The 12,202-nt window shown below is 38.6% G+C and overlaps 1 protein-coding gene across 1 annotated transcript in view; it reads left to right on the top strand.

Moving 5' to 3' along the window:
• Positions 1-12,202, top strand: part of L3MBTL4 (L3MBTL histone methyl-lysine binding protein 4) — a 336,612-nt gene that overhangs the window by 133,206 nt on the left and 191,204 nt on the right. Inside the window, 2 exon segments of the mRNA XM_059704912.1 lie at positions 223-308; positions 2,794-2,904. Coding sequence (XP_059560895.1) covers positions 223-308; positions 2,794-2,904 — 197 coding nt within the window.

Below are 12,202 nucleotides of genomic sequence, written 5' to 3'. Positions count from 1 at the left end.
AATGAACCAGTAAATGAATGCTCTTGTACTTTAGTGAGTCAAAAAAGCCCTCTCAGAGGTTCTCATAGGCTTATGTTAGGTAATACATGTGATGTTCTTAGCAGAGAGGCTAAATTGTGAGCATTCAAATAACAGTAGGTGTTATGATTATCAAATGTCTTATAGTATAAGGGAATCAAAATATCAATGAGTAATCTTTAGATATTTATATGTATTTTTCAGGTTATCCTGATCCAGAAAATTTTTCCTGGGCAGAATATCTGGAAGCTACTCAAACTAGTGCAGTTCCTGCCAAAGTATTTAAAATGGTAAGTTTGTATCCATATACATTCTCAACTTTAAATAATGTCCATGTTGAGTCATGCCTTTATTTGGCAGTTTTAAGTTATTCTAGTATATCCTTTTTTAAACTCGTGTTATTTTCATGACCAATCTGCCTTGCTTTTATTTAAAAATGCAAGGGAGACGACTCATTTACTGTTGTTCCTGTGCATAAATATAGGTGATAATTCCCCAGCTTGAAAAACACAGGAATCCTACACTAGTGATATTGAAAGCTCCTCATCAACCTCTGATGAGCAAGTCCTTCATTTCCGGTTCTATAAGTCCACAACTTTCATGTCTTGGAGTTGTTTCAATGTCAATGGTGCCTTAGTAAAATAGGAATTGTTTGTAGCCTGAGCATTACAGTTTTATCCATTTTGAGGGAAATAGTGCTTATAGCATTGGTTAGAATACTAATTATTTAAAGGTCAAATTTGAATTTATTTCAGGATTGACCAAAGTATAAATTACTTTGTAAAAGATAGTGCTTTGATAGTATAGTTAGAAATATTTATGTTCTACACCAGTAGTTTTCAAATGTTGTTCTCTTTCAACCCTAATGGTTTGCTCCAGGCTCCCCAACTCGTCTTTAATCAGAATTTTATATAGTGAGTTTCTACATATGATTCCATTTACTGAAAGTTTTCTAGGAATCAAAAAGGGTTTAAAACAAAATGTTGTTTCATACACACACACACACACACACACACACACACACACACACATATATATACACACACATATATATTGATTTTAGAGAGGAAGGTAAAGAGAGAGTAAGATAGAAACATGGGGATCGAGCCTGCAACCCGAGCATGTGCCCTTGCCTGGAATTGATCCCGGGACCCTTCAGCTCACAGGCTGATGCTCTATCTACTGAGCCAAACTGGCTAAGGTTGTTTTATTTTGTTTTAAATTTTCTTAAAATAGGCAAAATTTGGCGGAGAGAGGTATGATTAAATTAAGAAGGCTAGAAGTTCTGAACTGTTAGAGAGGATTTTAAGAATTCTAAAAATATGCTTAGCAAAAATACGAGTTGCTTTTAGTCTTCCTCTCTCTTGCTTTCTGTCAAAAATTCATTTTAGTTTTCCAAAAGGAAAATTACAAGAAAATAAAAAATTATGAAAAAAATTAGCTAAGAAGGCAACTTGGGTTATTATGGATTCACCTCAAGCTTTAACATCTGCAGTACAAACAATCCCTGGGTTGTCAGGCCAGTGACCTTGGGGGAAACAGAATGATTTTCAGGGATCAGAGACTTCCTCATAGTCAATATACTCTGTTTACTAGATTTAATAATGCATTTTAGAAAGAAAATATGCTTCCACAAAAGCTGGAGAGAAACAAACCAGATCTTGTGAAAGATTAACAGTTTATTACTCACAAATTATGAGGATTTTATTTCCTATCGCCATTTCTAGGCTTAAGAAGTTCACTGCACTTACATTTTCAATGAAGTCAATCGAACACTTTTATGTGTAGTAGCTTTCAAGTGAAACTTTTTGCCAACCTATAAGTACTGTCAGAGTTGTCTTTTGACTTTGATTTTGTTAAATTTCCTCATTTTCAGTGTATGTCCTGGTATATTTTTCTGACTCCATTTTCTTTATTATTGCCTGAGTGTTCATCATTATAGACTCCTGATCCCTGGCATTTTAAGTCTTGGGAGAAACTTAAATTAATACAGTTTAACATGCTTATGTTACAGATAAGGTAAAAAAAAAAAAGTATAGGTTATATCTTTAAATTACATTGTGGCATGATTTTATAATAGTTTGCCAGTTTGAAATTATGAAGCTTTTATCTAAATATTATTTCAAAATTTAGATTTATAAAAGATTATGGTTATCTTTCCTAATTAAATAATTTTGTCTTCTGGGTCATACACTCAAAAAGTGGGCAGTGAGAATAGTCAACAATTTCTTAATTTACAAGGTTAATTTCAGAAGGAAAAAATAAGTAAACCAATGGATAAACTGTAATAAGATCCTTTTAGAACAGTGGTTCTCAACCTGTGGGTCGCGATCCCTTTGGCAGTCGAACGACCCTTTCACAGGGGTCGCCTAAGACCATCCTGCGTATCAGATATTTACATTACGATTCATAACAGTAGCAACATTACAGTTATGAAGTAGCAACGAAAATAATTTTTTGGTTGGGTCACAACATGAGGAACTGTATTTAAAGGGCCAGAAGGTTGAGAACCACTGTTTTACAACCTTGATGTGATCATTAATGAATTATTTGTCTTTTTAGCTGTCTTGAAAATGACCAAAAATCATTTCTCTTCTCACAGGTTTTTATGAAACTGGATAAAATAACATGCATAAAGTCCTATGTTCTCTTAAAACTAATTCCATCGTACTAAAGACTGAATATAAAACTAGAACAATAATATTTTAGGAAAAATTTAATAGCTTAACTGAATAGTTGAAATTTGCATGACTTATTGCACTTGTAATGTTTCAGCGGTCGCCTCATGGTTTTCTGCCAAATATGAAACTTGAAGTTGTGGATAAACGAAACCCCAGGTTAATTCGAGTTGCTACGATTATAGCTGTTGATGACCAAAGACTAAAGGTACACATTTTAGATTATTACATTACTAGGGGCCCGGTGCATGAAATTTCTGCACTGGGTGTGTGTGTGGGGGGAGTGCCCCTCAGCCTAGCCTGCCCCCTCTCACATACTGGGAAGCCCTCAGGTGTTGACCCCCATCACCCTCCAATCGCAGGATCGGCCCCTTGCCCAGGCCTGACGCCCCTGGCCTAGGTGTCCGGCCCGGGCAGCGGGGACCTGCAGTGGCAGCGGGGGGTGCCGCGATTGCGCGGGCTCCACCCCTGCCCCTGCAGGAAGCCTCTGGCTGAGGCGTCCGGCCCGGGCAGCGGGGACCCACAGCTGCAGCGGCCCCGCTTTAGGCCCATCGTGGGCTTCGCTTTAGGCCCAGGCAAGGGACCCCTAGATCCCGGGACTGCCAGCTTCGACCGTGCCCAGCTCCCATCGCTGGCTCCACCCCTACTTCCTGCTATCACTGGCCAGGGCGGAAAAGGCACCTGATTCTCTGATCATGGCTGGGGGGCAGGGCAAAGGCGGCCCTGCCCCCCAGCTCTTAGCTCCCCCCTGGATTTCCGATCACTGTCAGTGGCAGGGGGCTTCTTCCTGCTTTCCCTTTTGCCTCCCTGCATTGTGCCTACATATGCAAATTAACCGCCATCTTGTTGGCAGTTAACTGCCAAGCTTAGTTGGCAGTTAATTTGCATATAGCGCTTATTAGCCAATGAAAAGGGTATCGTCGTACGCCAATTACCATTTTTCTCTTTTATTAGTATAGATTACACTGGCATTTCCTCTCATGTGTCCTGGCATGCAGGCTACAGAGGCTCTGATTTCTTAGCACAATAGAAGAATAACTTTGGCTGACTTCATTTTTAGTCAAATGGCTTTGGGTAGAGAGATTTCCAGCTGAGGTGTCCTGTGATATGGTAAATCCATAGATCAGACATGACTGACTTTGAGAGGGATTCTAATGCATCCCTATTTGGATTTGATGTTTAGACTTGCTGAGTTTTCTTTCTTTTTTACGTTTCATAAAATGTGAAATGAATTGCTTCCACCTACCATTTGGTCTGTCAGAATATATCAACCTTGAATGGACATAGATGCCTTAGGGCTTGTGGAATACAAGCAGCTTCTGGCCTCTCGCAGCTCATCTCTAGGAGACCCTGCCTTAAAGTCTTCACGCTCTACCCATCCCTAGTCAGTCCTGCAGTTGGGTAAATGGTTGTCCTACTCCACAAGGAAGAGGAGAAATGATTGTGGGAGAACAATTTTCTTAATAGAACAAACTGCAGAGAAGATTTAGCAGTATGGCTTAAACTTCCAAACATCAGTTTTCCCAAAAAGAAAAAGGCAATGAAAATGAGCATCAGGTTTTTTCCGTGAATTCTTGTTTAAGGAGGGTTAAGGTAGTATATGGGGCTATTGGGAAAGCAACTAATGCTTTTCTTGTCTCCTCTTTGCCTGTACATTCCTCTATTACTTTATTAGTATATTGGTCGTATTTCATAGTTTTCTCTTTTAAAGTTTTAAGTATCTTTCAAATACTATTTTTATCACTGGCACATAATAGATGCTTGATATACTTGTGAATTAGTAAATAAGTGAATGAAGGAGTAAATGACATTGCATGTATTTTGGTATCCTGCTATTTGATTGCATGAATTGATCATGTTAGTAAAAAAAGTACCCTTACCACATTTTTAATTTCTTTCTTAATTACTCTTACATTGGAAATCTAATTCAACATAGTGTACTGGCAAGTGCCATTGGATAAACTTATCTGGTTTTGAACTCCAGGTCTCACTCTTACTTAACTGTGATATTAACTTGGTGGTTACACAACTTATTTGAATATTCCTTATGTATAAATTGATGAGGTTAATAATGCCTACCTCATAAGCTTGTTGATAAAATTCAGTGAAGTGATGCATGTCAAATACCTGAAACTGTGCCTGACTCTTTAGAGGCACTTCACTGTACCTAGCATAGCAGATCCAGTAAAGACTGACTTAATTCCTTTCTGCAATTCCCCAAATATGTAGTTGCCCTTATATGTTTGATTAATTCTATTTCATCACAGCTTTTTTTGGAATAACTTCTATTTTTAGGGCAAATGCCCTATGCTACTCTCCCTGGGTACCTTTATTTTGTGTGTTCCTGAAGGAGTCTCATGTAGCTACATGTCATCAGTAGATGGTGAAGGAGAAAAATACAGAGTACTTTGTGAACAAGGCATAGAGTTTGGAATTTCCTTGGGGAATGCTAATCTGAGCATATGATTACGCAGCATGGCAGTGTTTGTTGAGAGTAGAGTCAGTCTGTCCAACAATATTGTGTGACATACGTACTATTATTATACCCATTTTGTAGATGAGGACAGTGAAGCCCAGAGAAGTTAAGTAATTGGTCCAAGGTCACAAGCTAGTGTATGGGAGAACAACATTTTAAACCCTAGCTTTCAAGCAGAGGTTTTCAATTCTAGAGCTTATAGTCTTCCTGTTCCTTCTGCTCTTATGTTCTAATTTTTATTGTAAATATCTCACTTCAGAGTGAGACAGCAGGTGTCTAGGATGGGGAGTAGAATTCATTCATAACTGCACCTACTTTGTCTATTGTGCTGAACTGCATTGCTGATCCTGCCTGGAGGTTTGTGTGTGGTACTGACACTTCCTGGCAGAGTTTAGCAGATCCAGTAAAGATGGCCTTAATTCCTTTCTGCCATTCTCCAAATATGTAGTTGCCCTTATATGCTTGATTAATTGTTTTTATAACAGCCTATTTGGAATAGTTTGGAATAGAAGCATGGGCATTAGTTCTTTGAATGTTTAATAAAATTCACCTGTAAAGCCATCTAGTTCAGGGCTTTTATTTGTTTTGAGTTTTTTGATTACTGCCTCAGTTTCTTAGTTGTAATCTGTCTGTCCAGATTCTCTGATTCTTCCTGGTTTCGTTTTGGAAGCTAAGATTTTAGGTTGTTGTGTTCTCATTTTCATTTGTTTTCAAAAAGCTTTTGATTTCTTCCTTTATCTCATTGTTAACCCATTCATTGTTTAGTAACATGTTATTCATCCTCCATATCTTTGTGTGTTTTTCTGTTTTTCATAGCATTATGGTCAGAGAAGTTGCTTGAAATGATTTTAACCTTCTAAAATGTATTGACACCTGTTTTGTGTCCTAACATGTGGTCTATTCTAGAAAACGTCCCATGGCCACTTAAAAAGAAGGTATATTCTACTGCTTTGGGGTGAAATGATGTGAAGATATCAAAAATACATTTGATCTAGTATGTTATTTAAGGCTGCTGTCTCTTTGTTTATTTGCTGTCTATCTGGACGATTTATCCATTGATGACAATGGGATGTTAAAATCCCCTACCATAACTGTATTACTGTAAATCTCTCCTCTTATGTCCATTAATATTTGCTTTACATATTTAGGTGATTCTATATTGGGTGCATAAATGTTTACAAGTGTTATATCCTCTTGTTGGATTGTTCCCTTTATTATTGTTTAGTGTACTTCGTTGTCTCTTACTATAGCCTTTGTTTTGAAGTCTGTTTTGTCAGATATAAGTATTGCTACCCCAACTTTTGTTTTTGCTTTCCACTTGCATAAAATACCTTTTTCCATCCTTTTACTTTTAGAATGTATCTTGAAGACAGTGTATACATGGGTGTTGTGTTCTTACCTAGTCAGTTACCTTATTTCTTTTAATTGGAGCATTTAGCCATTTACTTTTAAAGTTATTACTAATAGGCATGTATTTATTGCCATTTTAGTTTCTTTTTAATAAATCTTTATTGTTCAGATTATTACAGATGTTCCTCTTTCCCCCCCCCCATAGCTCCCCTCCACCCGATTCCCACCCCACCCCATGCCCTTACCCCCCGCCACTGTCCTCATCCATAGGTGTAAGATTTTTGTCCAATGTCTTCCCATACCCCTCCCACCCCCTTCCCCCTGAGAATTGTCAGTCCACTCTCTTTCTATGCCTCTGCTTCTATTATATTCAACAGTTTATTCTGTTCATTAGATTTTTTATTGTCTTAATTTTTAGATTCACTTGTTGATAGATATGTATTTGTTGTCACTTTTTTGTTCATAATCTTTATCTTTACCTTTTTCTTCTGCTCCCTTTTCTTAAAGAATATCCTTCAGCATTTCATATAATTCTGGTTTGGTGGTGATGAACTCCTTTAGCTTTTTCTTGTCAGTGAAGCTCTTTATCTGACCTTTAATTCTAAATGATAGCTTTGCTGGGTAGAGTAATCTTGGTTGTAGGTTCTTGGCATTCATCACTTTGAATATTTCTTGCCACTCCCTTCTGGCCTGCAAAGTTTCTGTTGAGAAATCAGCTGACAGTCGTATGGGTACTCCCTTGTAGGTAACTATTTTTCTCTTGCTGCTTTTAAGATTCTCTCTTTGTCTTTTGCCCTTGGCATTTTAATTATGATGTGTCTTGGTGTGGTCCTCTTTGGATTCCTCTTATTTGGGGTTCTCATCGCTTCCTGGACTTGTAAGTCTATTTCTTTAACCAGGTAAGGGAAGTTTTCTGTCATTATTTCTTCTAATAGGTTTTCAATATCTTGCTCTCTCCCTTCTTCTGGCACCCCCATAATTCGGATGTTGGTACATTTGCAGTTGTCCCAGAGGCTCCTTACACTATCTTCATATTTTTGGATCCTTTTTTCTTTTTGCTTTTCCAAATGGGTATTTTTTGCTTCCTCGTATTTCAAATCTTTGATTTGATTCTTGGGATCCTCTAGTCTACTGTTGAATTTCTGTATATTATTCTTTATTTCAGTCAGTGTATGCTTAATTTCTGACTGGCCCTTTTCCATTTTTTTTGACATTCTCATTAAGATCCTTGAAGGTCTCACTAAGTTCCTAAGAGGTCTCACTAGGTTTCTCGGAGGTTTGTAGAAGATTCTTGAGTAACCTTTTAACTGTTTTTGAACTGTATATCCCATAGTTTGCTTTTCTCCATTTCTTTTAATTTTGACACGATTCTTTGTCTCTGCATTTTGGCTGCTTCCCTTTGTTGATAGAGTGGCTTTGTGTGATAGGTGTCCTATTGGGCCCAGTGGCTCAGCCTCCCTAATCACCTGAGGTGGACACTCTTGGTGCACCCCTTTGTGGGCTGTGAGCACAGTCTTATTGTAGTTAAGCCTTGATTGCAGTTGGCATCACTGGGAGGAATTGACCTCCAGGCTAATTGTCTGTGGTGACCAGCCGGGACTACAGTGGGAGAGCTGCTTTGCTGGAGACACACTTATGGGGCAGGATTTGCTTCAGTGGGGCTTTGGTGCTCACTGAGTCTGCCTCTTAAGTGTGTCACTTATAGAGGTGCGGAGTTGAAATCTGGTATCTGACCACTGGGTACACTGGTTCCTGGATCTCCAAGGAGGTGCAAAGTCAGCCACTGCCTGAGTCCACCCAGCAAGAGCTACAGCGAGATATGCAGATTTCTCCTCTTTGTTTGGGGTTTGGAAATTTTGGAGCTCTCTGACCCAGCTGCAGTTTGTTAGGTTAGGCTGCGAAAGGATGGGCAATTCATATGTGCCGCTGCACACAACTTGTGTGGGGTTGTAAATTGGGTGGGGCGGGCATTTTAGTTTTTAACTATGTTCCTCTGTTGTTGTTGTCTTCTTCTTCTCCTTCTTGTTCTTGTTCTTCTTCTTCAAGCAAGCCCTTTAACATTTCTTGTAATACTGGTTTGGTGGTAACAAGCACCTTTAGCTTTTTCTTGTCTAGAAACCTCTTTTTCCCCCCAGTTTTAAATGATAATCCTGTTGGATAAAGTAGCCTTGGTTGTAGGTTCTTGCTTTTCATCACTTTGAGTATTTCATGCCAGTCCCTTCGGGCCTGAAATGTTTCTAATGAGCAATCAGCTGACAGTCTTATGGAATCTCCCTTGTAGGTTACTGATTGCCTTTCTCTTGTGGCTTTTAAGATTCTTTATTTGGCTTTATCTTTTGCCATTTGAATTATGATCTGCTAGGAGTCCCAGTCTTGGTAGGTGGCCTTATGTAGAGGGTAACCTGTGGGACCAAGTGGTGCAGTCTCTCTGTTCACCTGAGTTGGGTGCTCTAAGAATGACCTTTATACATGTGATGTGGGCCCTCCAGTTGTAACTGAGTCTTGATTATTATTGGCCTGTTTGTGCATTGAATCAACCCTCAGGCTAGCTGACTGTGAGGTTCAACCCCCAACACAGAGTGCAACCTGCTGCGTAGGCGCTGATCACATGAAGTGCAATTCGCCAAAACAGGGTTTGGTGCCTGCCAAGAATTCCCTGTGGATATGCTGCTTGTGAAGCTTATTGGATCCTGCTCTATTGTTGTCTGAAGCTGGCCATTGGGTGTATTGGGTCTGAGCCTCTTTGGAGGGACTCTAGTGAAGGCCAATGTCAGATGCTGGCCCTGGTTAACCTGTTTGGAGCTATTAGCGGTCCACAGCTTGGGGCTCCCTCTGCTGGGCCTGGGTGCTTGTGGAAAGGACCAAGTTGTGCCTCAAGGCCAGCTTTTACTAGCATCAGGCCCAGGGACAGCTCAGCAAAAGTCTCAATGCACCCAGAGATTCTCCTCTGCATGCAAGCTGTCTGTTAGGCTCAGTCACTTAAAAAGGCTTGGGCTGTACTCCTCAGCAGGGCTTACTAAAGGATGGGGCAAGGGGGATTCCAGTGGGTGGTGCTAGTGCTTCCCTCCAGGCTGATACTCCATGGAGGGGAATGCTCTACCTGAGAAAGATGGCTTCTGCACTATGGGGGAATGATTCAGAAACAGGGATCCTGGTGGCTGACCCTTCAGCTTTCTGCCAAAAGCACCAACCCCAGATTCTCCTCATTCAGCTCTAGTCTGCTCTGCTCTCCCTCCATTGGAGCCAATGGTGAGTGGTCATGAAGGAAATTTTGTGTGTTGGCCTTTTAAGAGGATAACTGCGTTTCTAGCCATCTCTTCCTGGTGGACAGAAACCCCACTGCTTTTCACAGCCAGATGTTATATGAGTTCCTTTCCCAGTTCTGGTGCTCTGGGCTGGAGAGCCCTGCCTGGGGTTCAGACCTCACACTTTTCAAAGGGAACCTCTCACAGCTGATAGATCCCTCCGGTACTTGCACTGCTGCCTATGAGTGCCTAGCCAGCCCTCTTGTGCCTCCTTATCTCCTAGTCTCCATGTGGCCTCCTTTGTAAGTACTTGCTTATATGGCTTCTCTCCAACTAGTCTTCAGTTGGTTATTCAGTATAACAACTTTTTTGAGATATAATTCAGACATCATAAAATTCATTGCTTTTGAATATATTCCCAGAATAATTGTGCAACCATTACAACTATTTAAGTTTAGAATATTATTTTCTTCCTTTGCAAAAGAAAGCTGATACCCATTAGCAACCACTCTTCATTGTACACCAACATCTAGTCCCTGAAATCACTAACCTATTTTCTGTCTTTATGGATTTGCTTTTCTAAACATTTCATATTAATAAAATCATATAATATGGAACCTCTTGTATCTGGTGTCTTTCATTTAGCAAGCTTTCAAGATCCATTCTTGTTTTAACATATCAGTACTTCATTACTTTTTATTTTTGGGTAGCATTTCATTGTAAGAATGTACCACATTTTGTTTATCTTTTTACTACTGATAGACATTTGGGTGAATATATGTTTTTGTGTGGACGTATATTTTCATTTCTCTTGGAAATTTATCTAAGAGTGGAATTGGTGGGTTATATGGTAACTAACATTTGAAGAAATTACCACAATGTTTTCCAAAGTGACTGCATCATTGTACACTTCTACCAGCAGTATATGAAGGTTCCAATTTCTCCACATCCTCATAAACATTTGTTACTGTCTGTTTTTATTTCTTTTTTTAATTTTAGCCAATTTAGTAGGCCTTATGAGTTTAGATCCAAAGAATCTGAATTATTACAGTTAACATTTGATCTCTAATAATATCTTGGCCAAGAGAAATAAGATGCAGTGACAGTTACTTAGAGGTTGCTATGGTAGATATAGTATCAGTAGTGGATGTGGTGTTGTAAGTCTCAAATCACAGAAGTAATAATCGTAGAGTAAGAAGAACAAGTTACTGAATGTTTGTGTTGTTCCAGATATTTAACTAAGTATGCTATATATTGCAACTTTTCTTAACAAAATTTGTTTCTTAATTTATTTTTTGAGGTACAATTGACTTTTAACATTATATTAGTTTTAGGTGTACAGTATAATTCAAATAATCACCACAATAAGTCTAGCTATACAACAACTCGTATAGGGAGGGTTATTTCTTCTTTATAGTTGGCCTGGGTAATTTAAGTAGTTTTACCAATGTTTCACAATGAGTAATAGAAGAGCTGGGTTCAAACGGAGGTATTTTTAACTCCAAAGCCAGTGAGCTCTCATTTTAGCAATTACCCTATATCTGTGATAAGCCATTGGAATTAGAGACTATGAATTACAGTGTTGCGGTGTGGAACAGAAGTAGCCTGGTGCCAGATATTCTATACTCTTGCTCTTGTAAGTCCACTGGTACTAGTCAGGACAGATATTCTGATGTTCACATTGAAAATATTAATCTGGTCATGTATGTTTCATTGGTAAGTGACATGTGAAATGTTTCTTACCGTGGCAGGTTTTTAAAATGCCATTTTCCCTTGTGTTGATTACAGTGTTTATTAATTGCCATGGTTACTCTCTAATAAATATTTATAATGACTCAGCGTGCATGTTGTTAAATTTACAGCCAGTTAGTACATTTAATACTTACTCTTTTGTCTGGCTGCACAGTGTACTCTGTTATATCTGAAAGCCCATTACTGTCACCTTATCAGAAAATGCACATTAAGTTACAATAGATGGATGAATACTTTTAGGATGTTTATCTTGTACTTGGAAAAAATGTATTCTACACATAAATATAAAGGGAGGACTTAAAATAGTAATATTTGATAAATATTTGCCCTGTGGGAACTGCAGCTAAGCTGTGAAATGAATTATAAATGAATTTAAAATAGATGCTTTAGGAAGTTCTACTGAATCATTAATAAATTGGGTCTCTTTAGCAAGTCTTTTTATATTTAATGCATTAACTGAGTGTATTTGTGGCATTTCAAAATGAAATAAGAACATCATGACCAAGAGAAATTGTCATAATAAGTTGTCTTCTAGTTATATGACTAGAAACTCTTTGGAATTTTAACTCAGACTAAGAAGTATGAAGTTTTTGTTTGGGAAAAATAAGTAAGTTCAAATACAAGTCATAAATGCTGTGCTTTCATTGACTTGTGTCAGGTTACAATACTTTGAGAAAGTCACT

This window comes from Myotis daubentonii, chromosome 8, assembly GCF_963259705.1.
Source record: "Myotis daubentonii chromosome 8, mMyoDau2.1, whole genome shotgun sequence".
NCBI lineage: Eukaryota > Metazoa > Chordata > Mammalia > Chiroptera > Vespertilionidae > Myotis > Myotis daubentonii.
The sequence above is the reverse complement of the archived record's forward strand: the minus strand, read 5'-3'. Positions and strand labels throughout refer to the sequence as shown.